The 13,084-nt window shown below is 48.7% G+C and overlaps 1 protein-coding gene across 9 annotated transcripts in view; it reads right to left on the reverse strand.

Annotated features, from left to right (window-relative positions):
- HTT (huntingtin) overlaps positions 1-3,843 on the reverse strand; it is a 144,400-nt gene extending 140,557 nt beyond the window's left edge. For 8 of the 9 annotated variants that reach the window (XM_055086250.1, XM_024119226.3, XM_055086249.1 and 5 more), the window contains exon 1: positions 3,285-3,608. In XM_055086250.1, the coding sequence (XP_054942225.1) occupies positions 3,285-3,523 (239 nt within the window). In that variant the 5' untranslated portion in view covers positions 3,524-3,608. The other variant, XM_024119229.3, reaches the window with a different exon arrangement.
- Between the last annotated feature and the right edge of the window lie 9,241 nt (positions 3,844-13,084).

Genomic DNA, 13,084 nt, shown 5'->3' on the forward strand with positions numbered 1-13,084 from the left:
ACGAACCCGTGTCCCCTGCATTGGCAGGCGGACTCTCAACCACTGCGCCACCAGGGAAGCCCTTTATTCCACCTTGAAGGAAGGGCCTACCCATCTATCTGGTGCGGCACCCTCTCCACCTCTCGGACCTCAGCTCCTACTAAGAGTCTCCCTCTCGCTAAGTCAACGGGCCACACTCCTTCTCGCTATTCCTCAATCAGCGGGGTTTGGACCTGCGCCCTCTGCCTGGAACGCCCCTCCACATACCTTTATGGCAATCCCTGACTCTCTTCTGGTCTTTACTCAAAAGACACCATCTCAGTGGCCCTTCCCTGGACACCCTATCTAAAACGTCAATACCTTATTAACCCTGACATTTCCTAGACCCCCTTCCCTGCTTTGCTGCTGTTCCTCCTTCGTTTATCAGTGTCTAACATACTGTGTATTTTTCTTATGTATCCTGTTTCTGGTCTATGTCCCTCACTAAAATGTAAGCTTCATGAGGGCAGAGCTTTATCTGTTCATGGCTGTAGCCCTGCACCTGTTAGGATACTGGCTGGCACACATTAGACATTCAGCAAATAATTAAAATCAGAGAAAAACTAGGAGGGAATCTGAAGGAGAGTGAGAAAGTGCCAAAGGCCAATGTCAACCGCCTCATAATTGCAGTTAGGACCCTGCCAAGCTCTGGCACTCCCCTGCACGTCAGCCTTGCTGAGACTATAGCCAGTACCACCCAGAACCCCTGTATCCCATACGCTGAGCTGGGCGTAGGCACTCAGATCCTTCAACTGAAGCCCAAGCGTGGTTGGTGACACTATAGTTCCACAGAGAGCAAGAGCCATAAAAATAGAAGTTACTTTCTAATTGCTTTTGGCCAATCTTACTTTGGGGAATGGATTTTTCAGCTGAAGCATCTGAACAGAAACGCCTATATCCAAATCTGTAAGCAGTGAGTTCATTACTCAGAATTAATGAATACTTGCTTTCTCAACAGCAAAGTACATAAAAATGTAACATTTATGCATTTTATTTAAAATAACTATAATTAAGCCCAATGCAGTTGATTTCAGAGCATGCTAAGAACCTTTCAAAGTTACTATTCTGAAGTACTTTTGTTTTTAAAAAATTTAAAATCTATCTTCATATATATAATACATAGACTATATCTGGTAGGATACACAAGGAGGAAGCTTGCCTCTGGGAATGGAGTTAGGTACTCAGGAGAAAGGAACGGGAGGGAGACATTTTAATTACCTTTTTGCAATTTTGGAATTTGTACCATGTTAATGTATTATTTACGCAAAAATGATAGACTAAATTTTAAAAATAAGTCAATCATACATTTCCTTACAATAAAGTAATGAAACAAAATGTATCTACTTTGTCAAGCTGGCTTAAGAAGGAAACCTCGGGCTTCCCTGGTGGCGCAGTGGTTAAGAATCTGCCTGCCAATGCAGGGGACATGGGTTCGAGCCCTGGTCTGGGAAGATCCCACATGCCGCGGAGCGGCTAGGCCCGTGAGCCACAACTACTGAGCCTGCGCTCCGCAACGGGAGGGGCCGCGACAGTGAGAGGCCCGCGCACCGCGATGAAGACTGGCCCCTGCTTGCCGCAACTGGAGAAAGCCCTCGCACAGAAACGAAGACCCAGCACAGCCAAAAGTAAATAAATAAATTAAAAAAAAAAAAAAAAAAAAGAAGAAGGAAACCTCTTTACACCCATATTTTGAAGAAGATAAGCTAATTCAGGTTCTGTCAAATCAGCATAAGAAACAGAATGCATATTTTCAGAGTGACCAAGTGTTTGAACAAGCAGACAGGGACGGAAGTAAGGCCTTCCTTCCCACCCAGAGCCCTGCTTGGTGCTTCCCGCCTTTATACGAGATCACGCTGCGCATGGACTTCCACAACATCTAACTCCAGGAAAAGCACGACCATAAAAGTCTGGAATGGATAGTTATGGTTATAAATCACCTGCTGCAGAGAAAAGTGAAATTGTTAAAAAACAAACAAACAAACAAACACCAACTTTTTTTTCCCTCTAAGTATCCAAACAGGTTTTTCAACTTTTAGCAGAAAACTTAATTCGTTTCTAGATTTTATTTTAACAGATAAGCCAAAATTACTCCCCAAATTCTCACTTTTAATGAAACCTCAGGACACAGCAAGGATCCTATCGGAGGCATAATGAAGAAAACATTACTAAAAACGAATCAGCCTGAAGAAGGTACGCTTCTTCTTAGAGGGGTTGCTTCGCGGAAACTTTCCTCGTTAAATGCCATCCTGTACACACCCAGATCAGAAATAAAATGACCCGAGATGAAAGAAAGGCCCGAACTGCAGCAGAGCATACACCCTGACCTCTGCTGAAGACCCAGCACACAAGACGTCAGGGAAAAGCACTCGGTTCTCTTAGACGGTGTCGTTCATGGTCTCTCTTCTTCTGTTTCAAAAACTTTCCCCGGCACAAGCAACGGCGACCCCCTGCTTCCAAACAGTAGCAGATGTCAGCAACAGGAAGCGTGTGCGGGGTCCGCAGACACCACTGCTCCGGCAAAACTGGACTGCGACACTCGCGACAGGGACATCACTCGCCCCCAGCGATTAACCTCTCCCTCAGCAACACGTCATCTGTTTCCAACTGAGGACAGGCAATAAAGGGCGGTCAACTCTTCCTAATATTTAAGCCAGTTTTATTGCTTCTCACGTGTTAACAACAACCGTCTAGACAGTTCACCGCTTACTTGGCCACCACAGCTATTCAAGGGCCCGCAGGCCAACCTGAGCTGAGACAGGCCGGTCTCTCCCTGATGCTCAACATCCTGCTGCCGACTCCCGAACGACACGAAGTGCCCTGAGGCTGCGGGAAGACAGCCCCGAGCCACAGGCTGCTTAAAGGGGCCCTCGCACGAGGCTCTCCATTGGGCCGCGCGCGCTCCCCCGCCCTCCAGCCCGACCTCCCAAGGCATGATGTCACCACTGTCCCCGCATCACTCCGGCTCCAATTCTCGGAGCGTCCTGCGCCCCCAGCCCTCCTCCTCGCAGACCTGGAGGAGAGGGCCGGGACGCGGCCTCGGCTCTGCCAAGTTCTGCTCACAACACAGCCCCGGTTCCTCCCCTAACTTCGCAGCCGGGAGAGCAGAGGGCTGGGGCCGGGGCCGCCCCGGCGCCTCCGGGAGAGACCGGCGAGGCTCCCCGCGCCTGCCGAGGGCTGGAGACCCACGCGGGGCCGGGGGACGGGGTGGGGACCACGGGGCGGCCCTGTCGCCGCGGGCCGGGGAGCTGCAGCGGGCCCGCACTCACGGTCGATGCAGCGGCTCCTCGGCCACGGCCGGTCCGGGCGGCGGCGGCGGCGGCGGCGGCGGCGCCGGCGGGGGCGGCGGCGACTGCGGCTGAGGCGGCGGCTGCGCCTGCGGCGGCGGCTGAGGGGGCTGAGGCGGCGGCGGCGGCGGCTGCTGCTGTTGCTGCTGCTGCTGCTGCTGCTGCTGCTGGAAGGACTTGAGGGACTCGAAGGCCTTCATCAGCTTTTCCAGGGTCGCCATGGCGGCCTCCCGCCCCGCGGGAACAGCCTCTGGAGCCCTCGGACCTGCTCGCGGTTCTGCTCAGCAGCGCGGCAATGAATGAGGCTCGGGGCCGCGGGCAAGACTGCTGCTGTTGCTGCTGCTGCTGCTGCTGCTGCTGCTGGAAGGACTTGAGGGACTCGAAGGCCTTCATCAGCTTTTCCAGGGTCGCCATGGCGGCCTCCCGCCCCGCGGGAACAGCCTCTGGAGCCCTCGGACCTGCTCGCGGTTCTGCTCAGCAGCGCGGCAATGAATGAGGCTCGGGGCCGCGGGCAAGAGCGGAACCGAAGCGTTCGGCCATCTTGGGTCCGTCCCGGCAGCCCCCGCGGCCCTGCGTCCCGCGGAGCTCCGTTGGAGGGGCGGGGCCAGGCTGGCGAGATTGACAGCCAGAGGCGGCGGCCTCCGCCGTTGGCCGGGCGCGGCGCCAGCCGGTCCCCGGCGCCCGCCGTCTCGCCTCCTAGGACAGCCGCGACCACGGAGACCCTAGCGCTCCTCCCGGGCGAGGACTAGGGGCGCGGCGAGGAGGGGCGGGGCGGTCGTGAGCGTCATGCTCCCTCGGGAAGAAGCCCCTAGTCGAGGAGACCCCGGCCGACGCCCGGCGGGTAGCAGGGAGGGCCGGCCGTGGACTCGGAGCCGGAGCCCCTGCGAGGGTGCTTGCTCACCCAGCGGCCCGGGCGGAGGGAGGGCTCACGGGACAGCCTTGCAGAGGAGGAAGGAGGAAGGGGGAAGTGGGTCGCCCCGCGCGGGGCCAGAGGACCCTCAGGGCGGGAGCCCAGGTGTGGCCCCCAGAGAGGAGCGGAGCCCTGGAGAGCCAGTCTGCAGCCCGAGGAGGAGCTGAGGGGCTTGGCGGAGGGCCTGGGGCAGGGACGGGTGGTAAAAACCTGCCTGGTCAGTGCCTGCTGCCCGGAGAGGCCGTGGCTGGTGCAGCGAGAAGCAGCTTTGACCCCAGAGACTGCCCCACCGGCATGACTGCCTGGCCCAAGGGTGTGCCCCCCTTGGGCGAGGCCGGCCGGCGTGGGAGGGTCCCGGGCTCCAGAGCCTCGCCACCCGGAGGGGCGGCAGTGCGCAAGCAGAGGGGCGGCGTCCGCCTGCCCGCAGGGAGTGGGTGGCCCTCAGAGAAGCCGCCTGGGGCAAGCAGCATGAAGCCTGCAGAGCCCACTCAGGGCAGCGACCCGTTCTAGGCCACAAGCCACGTCTCCGCCTAATTTCAGACCCTGTTGTCCCAAAGCAGTCAGGTGAACCCAGCATCGCCACAGGAAGCCTTGTGCCAAGGGGACAGCAACTCCCCCCCCTTCAGGGGAAGGACCTCAGAGAAACTTGCCGCAAGCCTTGAGGTCCCAGTTCCCTGATTTAATAAAGGCCCTTGTCCACAGGCCAAGCCATGTGCCAGCCCTCACACAGCACAGGCCACAGTGACGGGGCTCCAGGCTGTCAGGTACTGTGGTCGGCAGACTTCTGGGATGACCTAGTGACCCCCTCCTGAGATTCACCACCTGGCATAGTCCCCTCCCCTTGAGAGTGGGCTGTCACTGGTGGCTGGCTTCTGATTAAGGTTTACAATTTACAGCAAGACAAAAAAGTTTGAACAGAAAGTTCTCTGTGTCGTTTGGGCCTCCTCCCTCCCTAATGTGCAGTGTGCATCTATCTGCATTACCCATTAACCAGACCTCCTCCAAGATGGGAACGCCTGCTAGACCGTAAAGATCAACTTTTCTTTTCCTTTCTTCTGACCTAGCAATGTAACTTCTTACAAGATTAGCATTCTTTCCCAACTCTGGAGGGGGCCGTGCTGACTTACTGCTCACTTTGTAAGAGTTTACCTGGACTATGTATCTTTGGTGAACTCTCTGTAAAATGTCAGTATGTCATTTCGATGTATGAGCCTTTGTCTCAAAAACATATATGATTGTGTCTTGGACTTCTACCAGGCGGAACAGCTCTCAGAGCTTCTGAGAGCCTGCCTTCTGGCTTATAATCCTCATTTTGGCTTGAATAAAATTCTCTTTTTTCTTCTTAACTTGATTGTTAATTGAATTTTCACTGACACTTTTAACATTCTAATAGGCAAAGGTGGCACTCCTGGGATTAAGTTACGAAAGACTGAGCCTTCCGTCCTGCTGGCTCTCTGCACCTTCTTGGCTTGCACACACGTTCCTGAAGCCAGCTGCCATGTTGGGAGGCCCACTCGGCCAACAGCCCAGGGAGAAATGAATCCTGCCAACACCACGTGAGCTTGGAGGCGGATCCCTGCCCAGTTGAGCTTTCAAGTGAGAGGCAGGTGGTACTTAAATGCAGGCTGTTGAGAGACCAGGGAGTGAAGGACCCAGTTAAGCTGTGCCCAGATTCCTGATCCGCATTAACTGTGAGATCCTGTGTTGTTAAGCCACCATGCGATTGGTTACACAGCAACAGATAAGTGTATTAGTTCGCTAGGGCTGCTATAACAAAGTCCCACAGACTGGGGGGCTCAAATAACAAGAATTTATCTTCTCAGTCCTGGAGGCTGGAAGTCCAAGATCAAGGTGTGAGCAGGCTGGTTCCTTCTGAGGCCTCTCCACTTGGTGTGTAGGTAGCCGTCTTCTCCCTGTGTCCTCGCATGTTCTTCCTTCTATGCACGTCTGGGTCCTAATCCTCTTTTCTTATAACGACAAGGGTCATATTTGATTAGGGCCCACCCTCATGACCTTATTTTATCTTAATTACATCATTAAAGACACTTTCCCCAAATACAGTCACATTCTGAGGTGCTAGGGGTTAGGACTCAACGTATGAGTTTTCGGGGACACAATTCAGCCCATCACATTAAGTAGCACAGCTGTCTCCTAATAGCCACTTTGACCTTCTTCAATAATAGGACTTCAGTTTTTATCCAGGCGCTTTTCCACCACATTTCCCTCCTTCCTTTCAGCTAGCTGTAGCCATGTGACTAAGTAAGTTCTGGCTGATAAGATGTAAGCAGAAGTGACGTGTGTTATTTCTAGAAAATCTCCTTAAAAGGAAGGGGCACACCTGTCTTCTTCCTGCTGCCTGGAATGGGCATATAGTGGCTGGCACTTCAACAGTCATTTTGAATGATGAGGATGAAAGCCACCTCCCAGGACAATGGAGCTGCCAGGACTGGGTGGAGATGCCATTCCAGCCTGGCCAGACCATCTCTGGACTTCTCACAGACAAATATCTATAGGAGAAAAACACAATTCCATTTTGTTTAAGCCACTTTTACTTTGGATTATTCTGTTTATGGGCTCCTAAACCCAAATTCTGACCAGTCCAGAGAGCGTATGAGTCACTGAGACCTTATATGGCCACAACAGATCAGGCTGTGTTAGCTGAGGCAAGAAGAAACTCGTCTGCTGAGAACTTACTATACCCCTGACAAGAGGTCTTAGAGGAAAGCCTATTGAAAGGGACGTCCAGAAGGCAGATTTTTTAAATTCAGAGAAAAGTTTGGCATAGTCGCAGACTAATCAAAGATTACACAGCTGGGGAGGCAATTTGGCTTCTTGTCTCCAAAGCCTTAAAATGAACGTAGCCTCTGAACGGCAAACGCACTCCCAATAATTTATCTCCGGAAAAGAATCACATGTGTGTCAGGATGGTCACTGGTTACAGCAATATTTAGGACCAAAAGAAAAAAAAGGAAACATGGACAGAAGGAGATTGGCTAAACGAAGCACGATATATCCATACGACAAAACTGTGCATTATTCAGATCCTGCTTTAGAAGAGCATTCATGACATGGAAAAAGGTATGCAATGCGTTAGCAGGTTACACTACTGTGTATAGCACAATCCCCCCTCTTTTTAAAGAAAAACGATACATACATAAATAGAGACCTGCTCACCAAGTCTGTAACAGTGACTCTCTCTGTGCAGGGCAATTAGAGGAAATTTAATCTGGGTGCTTTTCTGTATTTTTCAAATCTTCAGCAATGAATGTGTACTATTCAGGGGAAAAACATGTAAAAGAGGTTTGAGTGGAGAACTAAAAATGAAAGCCTAGCAACACACTTGTGACTGATTCTACCCAGGAAAAGAGGGAACCCAACACACCCACCCACAAATGGGGTACACTCCAGTTGGGGGGCAGGCACCTGCCCTAAATCCAAAACCAGGCGGGAGTTCATTGGGAGTGAGGCCTTGGGTCAGAAAAAGGAAACGTGAAGCAGAGCCGTGAGGAACAGGATGAGTGGACTGGCAGCTCCTGAGGGTGTTTTGGTGGCCTCCCACCCATCCCCCGCAAGGGGTTCTCTCACTTTAGAGGGTATTATTGCCACGTTATTTTAATTCTACATAAATACACATACTGCAAAAGATATAGATACAGTAATTGTTGTTTTGAACAGTCAGCTCTTGTTTAAATTGACTCCCAGATGTACCATTTTCATTCCTCTTCATCCGTGACTGCATCTCTGATCTTCCATTTTGGATCATTTTCTTCTGCCTGGAAAACACCCTAGAATTTCTCTTACAGTGGATCTTCTCTTGCTGAAATCTCTGTTTCAGTTTATCTGAAAATGTCTTTTTATTTTTGCCTTCATTCCTAGTGGATTTTTGGCTGGGTATAGAATTCAAGGTTGGCAGATACTTTCTGTCAGCAGATTAAAGATCCGGACATCACAGTCTTCTGCTTTTCATTCTCACTGTTGAGAAGTCAGTTGACTTAATGTTTGCTCCTTTGGAGGTAAGTGTCTTTTTCCCTCTGGCTGTTGTTAAGATTTTCTCTCTGTCTTTGGCTCTCTGTGGTTTCAGCGTGCCATGTCTGGGTGTGTAAGGAGACAATCACTTGTTACAGGATGCCCCTGGGGATCCCATCGAGTGATCTCCCCATAGGCTGCTCAGCAGGAAGGGCCCAAAAGACTGGCCAAGACCAGTTCTGCAAGTCTTGGAAGCACACGTTCCCCTAGTGAAGAATGTCCGGGATCCGGATGTTCTTTTCACCAGCAAAGCCATTCCCCACAGCCTGAAATCTGCCATGGCTGCAGGATTGGCCAGGGACTCCCTGTCCCCTTCCAACTCCCCTATAAATACACAGAATGACAGGGAGCAAGGTCCCTCTCCTGGGGCACTGCCTATACTGTGGCCATCCGGGCCCAGGGCTAACACAACTCTCCATGGGATGCAAAGATCTCGGGAGACAGGTGCTTTTTTTTTTTTTTTTTTTTTTTAACATCTCTATTGGAGTATAATTGCTTTACAATGGTGTGTTAGTTTCCGCTGTATAACAAAGTGAATCAGCTGTACATATACATATATCCCCACATCTCCTCCCTCTTGACAGGTGCTTCTTCTGATGACCTTCGGCCTCCAAGTTCCCCCACTGGCTCCAGTTTACGGCTGCACCATGTGCTGTTTATGGTGTTTGTTATTATCCTGGCTTGGTTAAACAGTAGAATTTCTTTTCATTTAATCTGCATGGAATGAGTTGGATACTGAACGTGTGGACTAATGGCTTCCAAGTTTTGGAAACTGCTCAGTCATTATCTCAAAATATTGCTTCCGTCCCGTTTCTCTTCTCTCTTCCTGGTGCTCTCACCACATCCTATCTTCTCTTTTCTTTCTTTTTTCATCTCATTGCTTTATTCTGGATAGTTTCATCTGATTTATTTTACAAATTCTCTTTTTAGCTGTTTCCATTCTACCGTTAAACCCTTAATGTTAACCATTCAGTTCTGGAATTTTGTAGTTTTCAGTACTGGAATTTATATCTCTTTCTAAAGTATGCTATGTCACTTTTTATAAATAGTTTCTAGTTTCCTGTCAAAATTGTCAAGCTATGCAACTTTTCTCCTTGAACATAGTGAGCACAGTGTTTAAGAATCTGTGTCTCGTATATTTCCATTATCTAGAGCCTCTGAGGAAATTTTTTTGTCTTGTTTGTTTTTCGGCTGTGCCGCGCAGCATGGGGGATCTTAGTTCCCCGACGAGGGAGCGAACCCCGCGCCCCCTGCAGTGGAAGTGCAGAGTCTTAACCACTGGACCACCAGGGAAGTCCCAAGTGAATGTTTTTCATGTCTGAAGTTTCGGCTAATTTTCATTCATTTGCCACATCTCATGTGCCTGGTTATCTTTGATTATATACTGCACATCGTATCTGAAAATTATTATAGAAGAGATTTACAGCTTAGGGTATTTTCTTCCTCCAGGCAAGATTTTTGTTTGCAATGCTACTCTCCTTGGGACACTAGAAGTTCTAGGTCATGTTAATCCAGGTTCCAGTTTCGGAGTCCTCTGGGCCACCCATTTTATTTTTTAATTTTTTTTTTTTTTTTGCCGCATGTGCAGCATGTGGGATCTTAGTTCCTTGACCAGGGATTGAACCTGCAACCCTGCATTGGGAGTGCAGAGTCTTAACCACTGGACCACCACGGAAGTCCAGGCCATCCGTTTTAGAGAGCTGGTTTTCTGCCAGGTCACCCTTATTATTGGGTGGGCTGGACCCGGAAGTGGAGTGTGAACTGGCTGGGCCCCCAGTCTTGGCATGCCCTGGATTCGATTTTTGCTCTCCTACCTAGCCTTGAGCTTAGCTCAGCCTTTCAGGTGTCTCAGGACTCCAACCCCCCCCAAAGCAGGAGTAGCCCTAGTGTTTGGCTCATCTCTCTAGGTCCCACCCTCTCCTGGCTTTCAGCCCTGAAAGTTGCTGACTCTTGACGTGTATATTTGCCGAGCTTTATTAGCTATTTTCATCAGGAGGGTAGATCCGTATTCTCTAGTCCGTCCTTGCTGTACATGGAAGTTCCTCCTGTAAATATTAAATAGGATGCTATTGAGAGTGGTCACCCTTCTGTTATTCCTGATTTTAACATGAATACCTCCAGAGTAAACCCTCATCAAGTAAGACGCCGCCTCTGGATGGTCAATATATTTTATTATGATAAAGAAGTATTGATTGATTTACAGTTTACCCTTGAACAACATGGGTTTGAACTGCACAAGTCCACTTACATAAGGCTTCTTTTCAGTAAATACTACAGGACTACAGAATACGTGGTTGGTTGACTCCTCGGATGTGGAACCATGGGTACGGCCGGCCGACTATAAAATTATATGTGAATTTTCAGCTGTGCAGGGGTCAGCACCCCAAACCCTGTGTTCTTCAAAGGTCAAATGTATTTTATTGACTGTGTAAAAAAGTGGATTGAATTTGGTCAAATGCCTTTATGAAAATGATCTTTTATTTTTGCTTTGGATCTATTAACATGATTTATTATGTTACTGGATTTCCTGATATTGAACCATCCATGCATTATTAAAATAAACCCACCATTTTGATGCAGTACTTTTGTTTGTTTGTTTGTTTGTTTTGGCTGCACTGTGTAGCATGTGGGATCTTAGTTCCCCGACCAGGGATTGAACCCATGCCCCCTGCAGTGGAAGTGTGGCGTCTCAACCACTGGACCACCAGGGAAGTCCCTTGATGTAGTAATTTTAATGTGTTGCTGGATTCTGTTTTGGGTTTTTTTGTTTGTTTTTTTGCGGTACGCGGGCCTCTCAGTGTTGTGGCCTCTCCCGTTGCGGGGCACAGGCTCCGGACGCGCAGGCTCAGTGGCCATGGCTCACGGGCCCAGCCGCTCCGCGGCATGTGGGATCCTCCCGGACCGGGGCACGAACGCTTGTCCCCTGCATCGGCAGGCGGACCCTCAACCACTGCGCCACCAGGGAAGCCCCGGCCATTAGTTTGTTTTGTCCCTATTACTTTCCTCCTTCTGCTTTTCCTAAATGTATTTTTCAATCCTTATGAGTTAGAGGCTAAATTCATTTATTTCCAGGCACTTATTTTTGTTGATATAATTAAAAGCTATACATTTTCTCCTTGAGCACTATATTTTAGTTGTATCCCATGCATCAGATATATGTCTTGTTATTTTTATTTTCTAGAAGTTCTGCAGTTTTGCATTATATATCCTCTTTGGCCCAAGAGGACTTTAATAGAGGCTATTAAATTTCCAGGTGCCAGGGCCTGTTTGTTCTCTGATTTTGTTATTAATTTGTAAGTTTACTGCATTTTTAATCACATACTCGACTATATTTAAATCTTTTTAAATGTTTTGTTAGGATATTGTTTCCCCCTTTTTTATGAGGATATTTTTTAAAATATTTATTTATTTATTTGGCTGTGCCAGGTTTTAGTTGAGGCACACAGGATCTTCGTTGACGTGTGTGAAATGTTCGTTACGGCACACAGGATCTTTAGTTGCGGCACGCATGTGGGATCTAGTTCCCAACCAGGGATCGAACCTGGGCCCCCTGCATGGGAGCACAGAGTCTTAACCCCTGGACCACCAGGGAAGTCCCTATGAGGATTTTCATTGTGCCATAATATATGGTCCCTTTTCATGAATGTTCCATGGGCATTGGAAAGAAAGTGCATTTTTTAGTATCAATATAGAATGTATTACCTATATCTTAGATCAATACATTATCTATCTATCTATCCATCCATCCACATACACACATGTTCATAAAATGCACCTTATCACGCTCTTTAGGTCTGATCTGTCTGGGACTGACAGCTGGGTTAAACCTCTCAGCTCTGCTTTGGGAAAGCTATGGCTGTTATTTGGTGAAGTTATTTCTGACCATTTCATCTTGTTTGAGAATTGTACCTTCAATTACAAAATGCCCCTTCTGCTTGGCTTAACGTTTTTTTGGCCCGGATGCTATCTTGTCTGATACTGAGATTATGACTGCTGCTTTTATTTTTGTTTGCATTTTCCTGATATACATTCTCAATGGTTGAATTTTAACCTTTCTCACTCACTTTGTTGTAGGTGTCTCAGATACAGCACAGAGTTGGGTTTTGCCTTGTGACCCAATGTGAAAATCTCCCTTTAATTGGTGAGTTAAGACCATTTATATATGGTGGGGCTAATGGCAGACTCTGGGAGGGCTCACGCCAAAGAGTCCTTCCCGGAGCTTCTGCTGCCAGTGTCCTTGTACCCACGGTGAGCCACAGCCACCCCCTGCCTCTGCAGGAGACCCTCCAACACCAGCAGGTGAACTAGGTAATTTCAGACAAACCCTCCTCCCACTAAGGACAAGTAAACTAGGGGACAACATTTTAAAAATCATCTCTTTGAAAGCATCAGAGAACTATTAAGGCAGAGAAGTATAACCAGGCCAAGAGATGGTTCTTTGAAAAGACTATTAAAAAGAATTGGACCAGAGGGCAGACAGCAGAAGCAAGAAGAACTACAACCCTGCAGCCTGTGGAACAAAAACCACATTCACAAAAAGATAGACAAGATGAAAAGGCAGAGGGCTATGTACCAGATGAAGGAACAAGATAAAACCCCAGAAAAACACCTAAATGAAGTGGAGATAGGCAACCTTCCAGAAAAAGAATTCAGAATAATGATAGTGAAGATGATCCAAGACCTTGGAAAAAAATGGAGGCAAAGATCGAGAAGATGCACGAAATGTTTAACAAAGACCTAGAAGAATTAAAGAACGAACAAACAAACAGAGATGAACAATACAATAACTGAAATGAAAACTACACTAGAAGGAATCAATAGCAGAATAACTGAGGCAGAAGAACGG

Source organism: Physeter macrocephalus, chromosome 7 (assembly GCF_002837175.3).
Source record: "Physeter macrocephalus isolate SW-GA chromosome 7, ASM283717v5, whole genome shotgun sequence".
In the NCBI taxonomy this organism is placed as follows: domain Eukaryota; kingdom Metazoa; phylum Chordata; class Mammalia; order Artiodactyla; family Physeteridae; genus Physeter; species Physeter macrocephalus.